General features: G+C 46.7%; 1 protein-coding gene across 1 annotated transcript in view; it reads right to left on the reverse strand.

Annotated features, from left to right (window-relative positions):
* MAN1C1 (mannosidase alpha class 1C member 1) overlaps positions 1 to 15,512 on the reverse strand; it is a 201,414-nt gene that overhangs the window by 23,950 nt on the left and 161,952 nt on the right. The window contains exons 7-8 of the mRNA XM_084815837.1: positions 10,947 to 11,040; positions 1,790 to 1,905 (exon numbers count right to left, since the gene is read on the reverse strand). Of these exons, the coding sequence (XP_084671963.1) occupies positions 1,790 to 1,905; positions 10,947 to 11,040 (210 nt within the window). The remainder of the gene's footprint in view (positions 1 to 1,789; positions 1,906 to 10,946; positions 11,041 to 15,512) is intronic.

Consider the following 15,512-nt stretch of genomic DNA (forward strand, 5'->3'; position numbering starts at 1 on the left):
AATCATAGCGTTTGAAGCAACATCAAAGATCGTTTTACCTACCCTTTCCCAGCCTGGTGCCCTCTCCAGATGTGTTGGACTGCACCTCCCAGCATCACTAGCCAGCCAGCATGGCCATTGGCCAATGGCCATGCTGGCTAGCTGGGGATGCTGGGAGTTGCAGTCCAACACATCTGGAGAGGGCACCAGGCTGGGGAAGGCTGATCTAGTCCAGCCCACTGCCAATGCAGGAAATCCACTATTACAGCACTCATGACAGGTGGCCACCTGGCCTCTGCTTAAAATCTCTCATGAAGGAGGCTCTACCCCCTCCCACAACAGTCTGTTCCAAACATCTTGGTCACTTTTTAACAAAAAAGTCTCCAAGACACATTACAATAGAAAATCAAACTGAAAAAAACCCCACCTGATTAAAAAAAAATCCCATTTATGAAGTCTGCAGCACTTTAAGATCTTTCCAGTCCATATATTCCCTCGTTATCATTAACTGACTTGGTGCTGCAAATCATGACCATTCCATTTCATAAAGAGAAGGGCAACTATGAGCAGAGACAGAGGTTAAGGATATAAGGGTGGTCACCGTTCCTCACGCAGAGCGTGAGAGTTGCAGAGCTGCAACTCTGCTTGGGGAGGGGCCGTAGCTCAGTGGCACAGCACCCGCTTTGCGTGCACAAGGTCCCAGGTTCAATCCCCAGCGTCTCTGGGTAGGGCGGGGAAGGGATCCAAGGGGAGCCACTGTCTATCAGTATTGGCAATACTGAGCTAGAATGGCCCATGGCCTGATTCGGTATAAGGCGGCTCCCTATGTTGAAATGCGTGTGACAGATGTTCAGTTCAACAGACCAAGCGCTGAATTGGCTGTCTGTTTTTCTTGCCACTCTCTTGGTGTGCCAGGCACGCTGCCTTCCTTTTTGAAGCATGCATGTACGTTTGTTTATACATCATCCTTCACATTAACCCAAACAACTAAAAACAAAACAAGACTAATAGGGAAGTTTTAAAACAGTCTCAAAACTGCTCCAGAAATGCGGCGCGTGTGTGTGCGTGCTGCGACGTCACAGGTGGTGGTCAATAGGCAGCCCCCACAGCTAACTTTCCCCAGTTCAAATTGAACCACACTGAAAACCTGCAGAACTATATCGAAAGCACCCTCACTCCCCCCACCCCACCCCATCCCACCCCTAAAAACAATGGTTGCGTTTGGAACAGGTTTCGGGCTTGCATGCTCCCCTCTCTGGTGTGGCCAGAATTTTCACTTCCCTTTTAAAAATTAAATGCAGCTTGTTGCATTGTCTGAACTCAACAAAGTGTAGTTAATTTTAATGATGCTTTGTTTCAAACAAGCCAACTTCAAAACGTCAAACTATGCATTACAAAGCTGGCTTGTTTATTCAAATCAGCTAAGATTCACCGCAGTTTAGGGTCTGGATGCAATGCTAAACTGTGGCTAATCAAAAGCAAAAGCTGCCAGCCTCCTCCTTGGGGCTGCAACAGAGAGGGGAGTGGGGAGCATGCAAGCCCAAGGCCCATTCCCATCCTGATAAGCTATTGTTCATCGTGATGTTCAAGCCCAGCTGCACTGTCTTCATCCTGAGGCTGAAACACAAATAGTGACTCGGCTCCGTTTGTCCAGTGAGTCCATGCCTGAGATGAGATTTGAACCCAAGGCTCACAGGGCTTAACATCCAGCATGGCAGCTTGTGAGCCACACACTGCTGTTCAGGTTGGTATGACATTCTCTTCAAGAAACACAGCTGCAAAAGGAATCCAGCCTCATTCTTCATCTTACCTCCAGCGCTTTGTCATACATGTTTTTGGCTTCAGCATCCCTCTTGCCCGACATCACCCAAGATTTGATCAGGTATTCATAAAAACTGTCCCCAAGGCCACCAATTGAAACATGATCTGCAGGAGCAAGAAGAAGGAGTACAACACAGTGTGATTTGGGTTGACACACCATTAATCACCTCATTCAATTTGTGTAAATTTGCACAGCAGTGCAAACCGCTTTTCACGGTAGGAGACTTCCTTTCTGTTTAGGCGAAGTATGTACCTGTCATGGCACGTGCCACCTTGGAAGAGGCATTCTTTCTTGTGTGTGGGAGAAGCGGGAATGCCTCTTCAAAGGTAATGCCTTCCTTCTGCTGGTCCCAGGACAGGGTCAAGGACAAACAATGCAGCCACCTTGCTGTACCTAAGCTGGGGTCAGTCAGTGCCTAGATGGGTGACTGCTTGAGGATATGCATACCACCTTGGGTCCCATGATAGAAAGAAGGCGAGATAGAAATGTTCTAAATAGACACACACACATATACGCACACCTGCCCCCTAACTCACTCCCTGATTTTGGGAACAGCTTTTTTATTTGATCAAAAGTTTTTTTAAACAATTAATCAAACCATTTAATTGAGTAAGTGCCCACTTCAATGGGGATAGTTGGCTGCCTCTGAACTTGGAGGCAACCGACTATCCAATGCAGGGCGGGTGGAGCGCGGAGGGGATCTTCTCCTCCATGCTCCAGCCGCCGCATTAGTGGCTAGACGGACAATTTCAGCCATTTAGCCAGAGCAGGTCGGAGGGGGGTGGGGGCATAGGAAGCGTAGTACTGGCGCTTCCTCTGTCCCCTCCCCCTGCACCCAGGAACTCCCCCTTTCCGCCGCTCCGTGGTGCTCTTATGAGTGCAGAGCCAGGGACAAACCACGCTTCTTACGAGGTGGTGTGGGCAGGGAGGTGGTTTTCTGGGAACCAACCTTGGAGCGCTGGTCGGTTCTCATAAACCGAAAAATCCCATGGCCATCTAGCCGCTGTCTAGCAGCCATAGGATTGCACCCTAAATGTTGCAGCCCTTCTCTGTCACTTTTTTTGGCTAATGTTTTGAGTGAGGGTTAAGCCATGGGTACTTTTTCCAGTTCCCCTGAGGCTACTGAGGTTTGGAAGGTGTTGAAGGGAAGCAGGGCCTTCAGAGTGCCCACCCCTTCTCTCTGGAGCTTCCTGCCAAGCAATACCTGCCAGATTTCCTCTTTCCTGCATTTGAAGAAGCTGACAAAACCATTTCTGTTTCACAAAGCAGCTGAGGCTGTTGGCCAGCTGCAGTACACAACAGATCTATGTGTGCTCTTTGGCCAGTGTTGTGATCAACTGTAGCTTTTCACAGGCATGTTTTCACTGCATAAGTTTGATGTTCCATACAGTTTTTGTATTTTGTTATTTTATATAAGCTGCCTTCGGTGATCTTTCTGGATTGAAGGGAGGGGAATACATTAAGAAAGCAGGCTGAGGGAAAGAGCCTTCTCTGTCGTGGCCCTGTCTGCGGAATGCCCTTCCCAGGGAGATCCATCTGGCATCTTCATTGTATACATTTAGATGCCAGGTTAAGACCTTCCTCTTTAAGCAGGCATTTAATCTTCAATCTTTTGCTCTGATTATTCATTTTACTGCTGGCTCCTTAATGTCTTTAATTTTTACAAAATGTTTTTAATTGTATTATTTTGTATTATTTTGATACTTGTATTTTTTGTTTGGTTGTTTTGTTGTTGTTTGGTTTTATGAATGTAAACTCCCTCAATTTATCAGTTGGGCAGTATATGAATCTAACAAATAAATAAATAATAAATCCTGGGTGTTTTTTTTTTAAAAAAGCAAAACAAAACAGACCTTCTTGGGAAGCTGAATTTTTTTCACCCAGTAGCATATGCTGTCCTCCTTCAGAATGATAGTTTATAGGCAGCCCTGTTACTGTGTACCTGCATCAGCCATTACCTTCTTCCTCACAGAGGGGAAAGGGAACTGCAGGGGATGTGGAACAAGCCTTGCTTGCCGGCATCAGAGCAGAAAAAAGCCCGGGATTTGACTGGATTGCAAGTTCAGAACCTCCTAGCAGCTGGCACGGCCATCTACATTTTGTAGCTGTGGTTGTCTGCCTGGAGTGACATATTAGGGTCCTGTGGAGGTTTGTATAGCCTGAGCAGACTGACATGGTGGGGAGATGGACAGCACAGAGAGCTACAATGTCAGGTGTGGAGGTGTGCCCAGAATACTCAATGACGGTGCTTTTCCAAGGCTACCTGTTCAGACTGCACTTGCTCTGCATCCAGCTAGCCTGGGGAAAATCGGTCCGAGAAACTGCTGGACAGATCTGTAACTTTAAAGCACACTGGGGGGAGGGGGTGTTAGTTTTACATCTCAGCATAGATTCTTCAGGGCAGCCAAGGATGTGGAAATCACCTTTCAAGAAAAGTAAAGAGAATAGAATTTATTTCTATTGGGATTTATTTCTATGCCCAGACACGAGTGCACGTACTCTGAGGCCCTCCACTGGTTAATGTGCACGGCTTCCTGCTGAAATGCAGGTTAATGCGTGGTGTATGTGTTTTGGATGAGCTGATTTCTCTGTTCCTTGCATGCTTTGAAGCTTATCAGAAATACTGAAATCCTGCTCTTGAAGAGAGACTAACCTCCTGCTGCATCTCCCTGGCTACAGGCGCAGTCAAGCCTGACAATCGCATTGCTCTAGCAAAGCGAAGAGACCCGAAGGCAGCGGGTGCAACAGGAGGAAGAGAACATCCCACTGTCACAGGCCACCCCTTGGATTTCAAAGAGGAAGGAGTGTGATCCTATCCAGGACACCGGTACAAATTGTCTAAACAAGACTTGTCTCCTCCTCCGTTCCTCCACCCTTTTCTGCCACATTCCCTTTTCCCAATCTGCCTTTTTTTTCAGTTGTGATCCTGAAGGCAGGGAACTAGCTGTGTTTCTACAGAATGGTAAATCCTGGCTTCCTGTGAATGATCTGTGTGCCAGTACACGCAGCCTATTTGCTCCGCTTGGCTCCTCCTGCCCACAAGGCTGCCGGAGCTGGTTTGCTTAGTGAGTTGCATGAATCCAGGATCCTGGCTTGTTGTGCCCTTTACAACCAAGATCATGCATCAGTTTGCTCTTGGCTTGTGAATCCTGGCTTGTTTGGGAGCAACAAATCAGGATCCCAGGTTCAGATGTCATAGTAAGGAAACAATTTCTTGTTTAGCTGCTTGTGATAGTGGGAGCAGGGGGTTGGTCTTGATGGTCTTGTAGGCCCCTTCCAACCCAGTGATTCTATGAGAAGCCAAGTTGGAGTGAACAAGCTACATGCACCAACATGCAGCTCATTCACAGTAAGCCAGGATTCACTAGAATCCTGGCTTACTGTTCTGTGCAGCTGCATCCACTGTCGTTCACGTTATGTTATGTATGAACATAACAAGGATAGACCAGCTGAATCAGACAAAAGCGTCACCTGATACAGCATCTCCTGCAACGTTCAGCCAGATGATCTTGGGAAGAAGTCATGAAAGCAACAGTGCCCTGCCCCATTGTTGGCCCTCAGCAACTGGTACTTGGTGACCTCCTGCCTTGGACAACGGGGGCCCTATTGAGCCATCACAGCCAACAGCTGCAGACAAGCTTCTCCTTCTCCACGAGTTTGGTCTAATCACCTTTTAAAACTGCCTAAGCCAGCGGCCATCACCACAACTTGTGGCAGCAAATCCTATAAATCAATGTGTGCGTTGTGCAAAGAATTACTTTCTTTTGCCTACTGCCAATCAATCTCACTTGGCGACTGAGCTATGGGAAGTGCAGAGGTGCTGTATAAATATTCTTTAAAGCAGGGACGGGGAGCCTCCGGAGGATGGAAAAATGGGGTTGGGTGGCATCAGGGGTGGGGGATTCAGGGAGGGGCTTTGCCTCTGACATCATGCGGCCCTCTGGATTGCTCCCAGGAGGCAATCCGGCTTCCAGGACCAATCAGGTTCACCACCTCTGATTTAATAGCACGGATGAATATTATAGGATGATCATACAGAGAACGGGAAGCTAATGTAGCGCAGCATCCTGTTCCTCACAATGACTAATCAGATGCTTCCGCAGCCTTCTCCTAGTGTTTCCTATTAACTGATATCGTCATCATCAATTACATTTCCATACTGCCCAATAGCCAAAGCTCTCTGGGCCATTTACAGAAGATTAAAACCTTAAAAAGACAATATAAAACTTAATATAAGTTTTAAGTTTAAAACTTAATATAAGAAACCATTTATATAGAAAAACAATTTAAACCAATCAACAATAGAAATCCCAGAACAAGTTAAAAACCTATCATACAATTTAGTGCCATGCTGCCTCTAAATATGGAGATTCAATATAGCCATCATGACTAGTAGCCCTCGATAGACATCCTTCCTTCAGAAAACGGAAGTCTTGCCCAAATGAGAACGAAAGGGAACCCAAACTTAAACACACATAACACAAGCGCAAGCAGACAATAAGAGATGTATACTGCTAAAAACATCAAGACCAACAATAAAGGATTCTTTAAGGGCGCAATCCTATGGAGACAGACGTCAGCCTCCGAACTTGGAGGCTGATTCTTATCTATTGCAGGGCGGCTGGAGGATGGAGGGAATCCTCTCCTCTGTGCTCCAGCTGCCCTGCATTTTCGGCTAGATATGCGAAAGGAGGGTACCGTGGTTGCAGAAAACCTGAAAAATTCTTTGCACTGTCTTCACTACAGGAGATGTAGGGCAGATACCTGTACCTGAACTGACTTTTTCAGGAAGGGAGTCTAAAGAACTGAGGAACATGGGAAGCTGCCTGATACGAAGTCAGACCGTTGGTCCAGCTGGCCCGGTATTGTCGACACTGACGGGCAGCGGCTCTCCAGGGTTTCAGGCAGGATTCTTTCCTAGCCCTGCCTGGAGAAGCCGGGGATAACAGTGGCGACAAGAAATGAAGTTCCAGGTCTTCGTGCAGTGGTGGAGCCCCTGCTTTGCATGCAAAAAGTCCCAGGTTCAATCCCCAGGATCTCCAGGTAGGGCTGGGAAAAACCCCTGACTGAAACCTAAGATTGTCACTGCCACTCATGCTGACCATGCAAGATGGAGCAACGGTTTCACACAGTGAAAGGCAGCTTCCTGTTTTATTGACAAATTTAAAATGAACAAAGCTTTGAGTCCAGATGGCATCCACCCAAGAGTCCTTAAAGAGCTCAAATGTGAAATTGCTGATCAGAGAAGAGGAATAAGCAGACAGATCTCACAATGGAGGAATTTAAGAACTGGGGTCCCCCCCAAGCAAAAGTGCTTTTAAACTTGATCTGGAGTAAGGGGTGAGCAATGAGATGCCTAGGTTTGCTGACAACACCAAAACATTCAGGCTCTTAAAAACAAAAAAGGGGTTGTGAAGAGCTCCAAAATGATTGCTCCAAACTGGTGAACGGGCAACAAAATGGCAAATGCAGTTCAATGTAAGTAAGTGTGAAGTGATGCACATTGTGGAGGGGGAATCCTAACTTCACATACACTGGGTTCACACAACACGTTAACCCATCATGGGATATGGTGTTGTCTGAATGCAGCATGTTTTCCACAGTGTGGGTTAACGTGTTGACTGAACGCAGTGTGTTTTCTGCAGGATGGCTTGTTAACCATACAGTGTGGTTTATTTTTCTCGAACAAGCCACCTTGAGAACACATGGCTTGTTGCTGGGTTGTTCAGAGTGGCTAACAAGCCACACTGCATGGTTAATGAGCAACCTTGTGGAAATGCGCTGTGTTCAGACAACATAATTACCCAACCTACGGAAAAAGTGCAGCATCCAGACAACATGATAGTCCACAGTTCAACAACAACCCACACTGGGTTGATTAGTGTGATGTGTGAACCCTTCCATGGATGCAATCTGAGCTGGCAGTGGCTGACCAGGAAAGGAATCTTGGGCAGTGGAGGCTGGTGGCTCCGATGTCAGTGGGGCTGTGAATCTACTCTGGGGTTCGGTCAGAACTTTAAAGGAGCTATCCAAGTGGAGCACCTTGGATAGCTCCTTTAGAGTTCTGATTGAAACCTGGAGTGGATTCACCATCCCACTGACATCGGAGCCACCAGCCTCCACAGACCTTGGGGTTGTGTGTAGATAGCTTGATGAAAACACCAATCCAGTATGCAGCAGCTGTGAAAAAAGGTGAATTCCATGGGGATCATTTGGAAAGGGATCAAAAATGAAACAGCCGATATCACAATACCTTTACACAAATCTATGGTGGAACCACAATAAAAATACAGTTCCGCTTACTGCATCTCAAAAAGGATATTGTAGAGTTGGAAAAGGTGTAGAAAAGAACAGCCAACGTGATCAGGGGGCTGGTGCAACTCCCCTATGAGGAAAGGTTACAATATTTGGACTTTTTAGAATAAGGGGAGCCAATCATAGTAGTTTATAGAATTATACACAGTGTGGAGAAAGAGGATAGAGATTTTTTTTTTCTCTTTCTCTCATAATACCAGAATTTCAGGTCATCCAATGTAGCTGAATGGGGGAGACTCAGGGCAGACAAAAGGCAGCATTTCTTCATGCAGCACATAGTTGAAACTATGGAATTTGCTACCAAAAGATGTTCTGATGGCTACCAATTTAGATGGCTTTAAAAGGGGATTAGCAAATTCCTGGAGGAAAGGGCTATCAGCAGCTACTAATCATAATGGCTAATAGATATATTACCTAAAGTATCAGTGACAGAATTATCAACGACCTCAGATATGCAGACGATACCACCCTAATGGCAGAAAGCGAAGAGGATCTAAAGAGCCTCTTGTTGAGGGTGAAAGTGGAGAGTGCAAAAGCTGGTTTGAAACTCAACAACATTAAAAAAACTAAGATCATGGCATCTGGCCCCATCACTTCCTGGCATACAGAAGGGGAAGAAATGGAAGCAGTGACAGATTTTACTTTCTTGGGCTCCAAGATCACCGCAGACGGTGACTGTAGCCATGAAATTACAAGACGCTTGCTCCTTGGGAGGAAAGCTATGGCCAACCTAGACAGCATAGTAAGAAGCAGAGACATCACCTTGCCGACAAAGGTTCGTATAATCAAAGCTATGGTTTTCCCAGTAGCAATGTATGGCTGTGAGAGCTGGACTATAAGGAAGGCTGAGCGCCGAAGAACTGATGCTTTCGAACTGTGGTGCTGGAGAAGACTCTTACGAGTCCCCTGGGCTGCGAGGAGGTCAATCAGTCAATCCTAAAGGAAACCAACCCTGACTGCTCATTGGAAGGACAGATACTGAAGCTGAAGCTCCAATATTTTGGCCACCTAATGCGAAGAGAAAACTCCCTGGAAAAGACCCTGATGCTGGGAAAGATCGAAGGCAAAAGGAGAAGGGGACGGCAGAGGATGAGATGGCTAGATAGGATCACCAATGCAATGAATATGAACCTGAGCATACTCCGGGAGAGAGCGGAGGACAGGAAGGTCTGGCGTGCTACCGTCCATGGGATCATGAAGAGTCGGACACGACCGAACGACTGAGCAACAACAACAGCAAATCAGTGACACAGCATGCCTAGAATATCAACAATGCTGGGGAACAACAGTGGGAGAATGTTCTTCTGCTCCAGTCCTCTTGTGAGCTTCCCTAGGGCATCTGGAATGGCCACTGTGAGAATACAAAGCTGGACTAAATGGGCCTTTGAGCTGATCCAGCAGGGCTCTTGTCATATTTTGTTTGTCCTGAATGTACTGCCCATCAACTTTATTTGGTGATCCTGAGTTTTAGTGCTAGGAAAAAGGGAGAACAACTTCCTCCACATCATGCATAATTTTATGAACCTTTCTCAGTTCTCCCCTTATTTGTCTCCCCCTCTCCAAAAAACCCTAAATCCCCAGAAATGTTTTTGCTTCTACTTGTAGGGAAGAATTCCCACCCCAGATCATTTTGATCATCTTTTTCTAGCTCCTCAAATTTTGATGCTCCATGGACAATTACAGGGGAGGCCCGACTCCTAGTATCCTGGATTTCTTCTGCTCTCTTTATAGCAACGATCTTCACTATTTTTCCAGCAGGAGCCACTTTGGCTCCAGGCACTGCCCAGGCACCTGCTTGAGGGCCTTTCCTGAGACATAGGGGGGCTCTCCTCTCCCCCGATCAAGTGGTGACACTCTGCACTGGACTTGGCTGAAGGCCTTTTCAGTCCTCTCCTCCCCATCCTCCTCCATGTCATCCAAACAAGGACTCATCAGTCAGTCACCAAGTCGCCCAGCAGGCAAATTCCAACAGACTCATTTGGTCCTTGGATTGGGATGGATCTTGTTCTCGTCACTGAGAGTGTTCTGCTCGGTGCAGCAAAATCTCCCAGACAAGGTCCATATTGCTTGCTCCTTTGGCCGTGCATTCAGCTTCAACCCCATCACCTGCTCAGTGCACCACTGCAGCTAGCCAATCATGTTGCTCTTTGCCTATTAGACTCCTCTCCCACCATAGGTAGTTGGCTGATTGCCCCCCCGCCGCACAGCTGACGAGCAGCAGGTCACCGACTCCCCAACCCTCAAGCCGCCTCCGGTAGCCCAAAACACAGCAGCTAGCCCAACGCTGAAGCAAACAACAAGGAAGAACCAGAGAGACCCAGCTGAGAGTGACCAGCTACTGCAAAGGGAGAGCGAGAGAGCGGTGGAGGGCCACACTTGAGGTGACTGGGAAAAGTGGCCCTTGAGCATTGCAGTGATGAACACTGCTTTGTAAGGCTCTTTCAGCCCTGGCCAGCCAGCCTGGCAACTGTAGCAGGCAACTACTGCAGAAAGAGAGAAATCTCCCAAAGCTTAATATCGTTGGCATGTTGTGGACACACTGGAGGTCACTTGCCAATAGGCCTAGTGGTCCTTTGTGGCTCTGGATGTTAAGAGGTACTTGGCAGAGACAAGGGCTCTGAGTGTTAGGAATGACTCTTTTGCATCTGTACAGTAGAATTACTTTGAAGCACCCTGCATAATGAGCTCCTTGATTAGCATCAGTGAGGATTTTAATTTGGCGGCTAACATTTTCTTGGCTTAGGGCTCTCACACTTGTGGAGGCGCTAGAAAGTCTGACACGCATGGATAAGCATTTATTCAGCTCAGCCAAGGGATTCTTAATACTCACGCTGCACCCAGTTCCCAGTTACGGGACTAAGAAAGTTAGGATAGAGTCCCTGTGGTTTCTCAATTCTGTTCAGGACTTTGCGGATGTTCATCACCTACAAGGGGGGGGGGCGGGGAGAGAGAGAGAGACCAAATAAACTCCTTTCTATTTTCCCATCCACAGCTGCAGTTTTTAAAAAGACAAACAAGCCACCCACCAAACCTTAAAGCAGTACAAACTCCCAAGCAGCATCTGTTTCAATCAGTTCTACAGACATACTGTCATTCACTGGGAAGGCCAATGGTATCTTTGGTTTATGAATCTGTGGTCTTCAGGGGAAGGCATATTACAAAACTTATTACATCTGTGTAACAGGTGTATTACACCTTATACATATTACACCTTAAGCCAAAGCCCTAAACAATTCAGGACCAGGATACTTAAGATATTGCCTGACCCCCTCCCTGCCTATTTGTTGGTTGCACGCATCAGGTGATACCCTTCTGGTGGTGCCCAAAATTTCAGATGTCTGGTCCATGATGACTCGGAATGGAAGCTTTAGTATCATACTACCCACCTCTCTGGAACTCCCTAGCAGTACAAATTAGATGGGTGCAAACCCTTCTGGGTTTTCAGTGTCTACGGAAAACATACTTTTTGCAACAAGCATTTCCAGGAAGGTAATACTGTCTTCTCCACACAGTTTTTAATTATTATCTTATGCTGTGTTGTTCTGTACATCACTTGAAACGTTCTTTAATGTAAGCAGTTCATAAATATCGTTAAATAAATAAATAAATAAATAAATGTATTTCTATGGAAACATTAGATAAGGTTCCATGGCATACTCTGAAGGCCCACCCTATAACACAGGTGGGCAATGTGATGCCTGCAGCCACCAATGAGCCCCGGACATTGTTCTTGGCATCCACCAAGGGGCCCTACAGCTCCCACTTGCATGATGGATACCTGAGCTGCTTGCATATGTGTGTGTGTGTCTGTGTGTGAGGGGTGGTGATGGAGGGGGAGGGGGGGGAGAGAGAGAGAGAGAGAGAACGTCTATGGGTGGTGATCCAGAGTGGGAGAGAAAAAGCGATAGGGGAAAATGAGCTGGCTGGCAGAAGAAGGGTCAGGGAAGAAAAAAAGTTTGCCTTCTGTGAAACAGGTTTTTGATGGTACTAAAAACTGTGGGTTCAGATGAGTTGTTTAGTGTGTTGGGGTGCTCAGACCCCACTTCTATTTTGTACTCAGTCTGTCAGGCAGGCTCTTTGTCCTTTGCGACTAGCCACACCTCCCATGGCAGCCAGTTTGCAGTGGTGCCCAGGACAGTTTCTGAAATTGCCAAATGTGCCCCCAAAGCTTGCCTACCCCTGCCTTGTATCCATCTTGCTGAAGCTCAGCGGGCTGGAGTGTGGTGAGTGCCTGGATTGGAGGACTGCCTGGGGACTCTGTGTACATTGCTGAGAGTTCCATGATGGAAGAAAGGCAGAATAGAAATGCACTAAATAATAAACAAATAGCATTCCCGACCATGTTTTAGAGGTTGTTAAAATATTTTTTTCAGCAGCCTATGTGGCCCCCGGTCCAGGAAGATACAGTGGACAATGTCAGCTGTCAGTTCGGTAGGGGTCGTTTATTTATCGCACTTGCACCCTGCACCTTTGCTAAGGAGCTCAGAGCAGCCTCTACCAGAGATGGTGCTGGATGGCTCTTATACTGTTTTAATTTCACAACAACCTTGTTGAGCAAGTAGGTTAGACCAAGAGAGTGTGACTGACTCAGTGAGCTTCACGGCTGAGTGGGAATTTGAACCAGGCTTTCCCTGGTCCAGATCAAATACTCCATGTCATGATATCATTACCCTGGTTCTCACTGCTATTTATAGGACAAATACAAACCAATTCGATTTACCAGCAAGGTCATATTAAAGAAGTGAGGTGAGGTGTGCGGAGTGTCAAGGCACATCTGTAGAGAAGTCTCCCTTTACAAGAGTGCCAACATTTGGCAAGGGGCATCCTTCCTTCCTTAGGTGTGAGCATCCCCATGGGGTGATCCACAAGAATATAAGCATAGTCTTGCTGGATAAAGGCCAAATGCATCTAGTCCAGCACGCTGCATTCAACAGCAGCCAGCCAGATGCCTATGGTAGCTCACGAGCAGAGACATAATGACAATGGCCATTCTCTACTGTTTGCCCCCAGCACCTGGTATTCTCATAGAATCATAGAATAGTAGGGTTGGAAGGGGGCTACAAGGCCATCGAGTCCAACCCCCTGCTCAAGGCAGGAATCCAAGTCAGAGCATCCCTGACAGATGGCTATCCAGCCTCGTCTTGAATGCCTCCAGTGTGGGACAGCCCACCACCTCCCTAGGTCATTGGGTTCCATTGTCGTATTGATCTAACAGTCAGGAAGTTTTTCTTGATGTTCAGCCGGAATCTGGCTTCCTGTCACTTGAGCCCATTATTCCGTGTCCTGCACTCTGGGATGATTGAGAAGAGATGCTGGCCTTCCTTTCTGGGACAACCTTTCAAGTACTTGAAGAGTGCTCTCATATCTCCCCTCAGTCTTCTCTTCTCAAGGCTAAACAGGCCCAATTCTTTCAGTCTCTCTTCATAGGGCTTTTCCAGTCCCCTGATCACCTCTGTCGCCCTCCTCTGAACCCTCTCCAGTTTGTCTGCATCCTTCTTAAAATGTGGTGCCCAGAACTGGACACAGTACTCCAGATGAGGTCTAACCAGTGCTGAGTAGAGGGGAACTAGTACTTCCTGGGATTTGGAAGCTATGCTTCTATGAATGCAGCCCATTTGCCTTTTTTGCAGCTACATCACATTGTTGGCTCATATTCAGCTTGTGATCAACGACAATTCCAAGATCCTTCTCGCTTGTAGTGTGGTTGAGCCACGTATCCCCCATCTTGTAACTGTGCATTTGGTTTCTTTTTCCTAGGTGCAGAACTTGGCATTTATCCCTATGAAATGTCATTCTGTTGTTTTCTGCCTAGCGCTCCAGTCTATCCAGATCACTTTGAATTCTGTTTCGGTCTTCCAAAGTATTAGCTATCCTGCCCAATTTTGTGTCATCTGCAAATTTGATCAGCATTCCCTGCACCTCCTCCTCCAAGTCACTAATACAAATGTTGAAGAGCACTGGGCCCAGGACTGAGCCCTGCAGTACCCTGCTCGTTACCTCTCCCCAGTTTTAGAAGATCCCATTGAGAAGCACTCTTTGACTCCGATTCTGTAGCCAATTGTGGATCCACCGGATCGTTGTTTCATCTAGCCCACTTTGAGCTAGTTTGCTCATCAGGAGATCATGGGGCACTTTGTCGAAAGCTTTGCTGAAGTCGAGGTATATGATGTCCACAGCATTCCCACAGACCACAAGGGAGGTTACTTGATCAAACAATGAGATCAGATTCGTCAGGCAGGATTTGTTCTTGACAAATCCATGTTGGCTTCGAGTAATCACGGCATTGTTTTCAAGGTGCTTCCAGATGGATTGCTTTATCATCTGCTCCAGAATTTTCCCAGGGATTGATGTCAGACTGACTGGTCTGTAGTTCCCAGGTTCCTCCTTTTTACCCTTTTTGAAGATAGGGACATCATTAGCCCTCCTCCAGTCATCTGACACTTCACCCGTCCTCCATGATTTCTCAAAGAAAATAGACAGCGGTTCAGAGAGTTCTTCTGCCAGTTCCTTTAGTCTCTAGGATGCAGTTCATCTGGCCCTGGAGATTTGAACTCATTCAAAATAATTAGGTGTTCCTTGACCATATATGCCTATCGATCTCAAGCTGCAATCCTGCCCCTTCAGCCTGTACTTCGCCTTTGCCGGGGGGGGGGGGGGGAGTCATAGACCCTCTTTTGGGAGAAGACTGAACCAAAATAGGAATCGAGCACCTCTGCCTTTCCTTTGTCATCTGTTATCATTTTACCATCCTTATTTAATAGCTAAACCACCATTTCTTTCCTCTGTCTTTTACTATGCACGTAGCTGAAGAAAGCCTTTTTGTTGCTTTTAGCATCCCTCACTAACCTCAGCTCGTTCTCAGCTTTAGGCTTCCTGACACCATCCCTGCAATTCTGTGCTACCTGCCTGCACTCTTCCTTTGTTACTTGGCCTTCTTTCCACTTCCTGTATGTGTCCTTTTTTGTTTTCAGGTCATCTCTAAGCTTTTTGTGAAACCACATCGGCTTCTTCTGTTGTCTTCCACCTTTTCTTCTTGTTGGAATTGTTTGTAATTGTGCCTTGAGAATTTCCTTTTTTAAAAGCTCCCACCCATCTTGGACTCCTTTCCTCGTTAGAGTCACTTGCCATGGGACCTTACTGATCATTGTTCTGAGTTTATCAAAATCAGCTTTCCTAAAATCCAGGGTACGCGTTTTCTACACTCGGCTTTTGCGTCCCTTAGAACCAAGAACTCAAGTATAACATGGTCGCTTTCCCCCAGAGTTCTTGTAACTGCTACTTTATCCACTAGGTCATCTCTGTTGGTTAGGATCAAGTCAAGGATAGCCAATCCTCTAGTTCCTTCCTATACTTTCGGTAGGAGGAAGTTATCCACCACACAATCAGGAATTTCCTG

The sequence above is a fragment of the Heloderma suspectum genome, chromosome 10 (genome assembly GCF_057233095.1).
Source record: "Heloderma suspectum isolate Gila_16-S chromosome 10, 16-S_ref, whole genome shotgun sequence".
Taxonomy (NCBI): Eukaryota; Metazoa; Chordata; class Lepidosauria; order Squamata; family Helodermatidae; genus Heloderma; species Heloderma suspectum.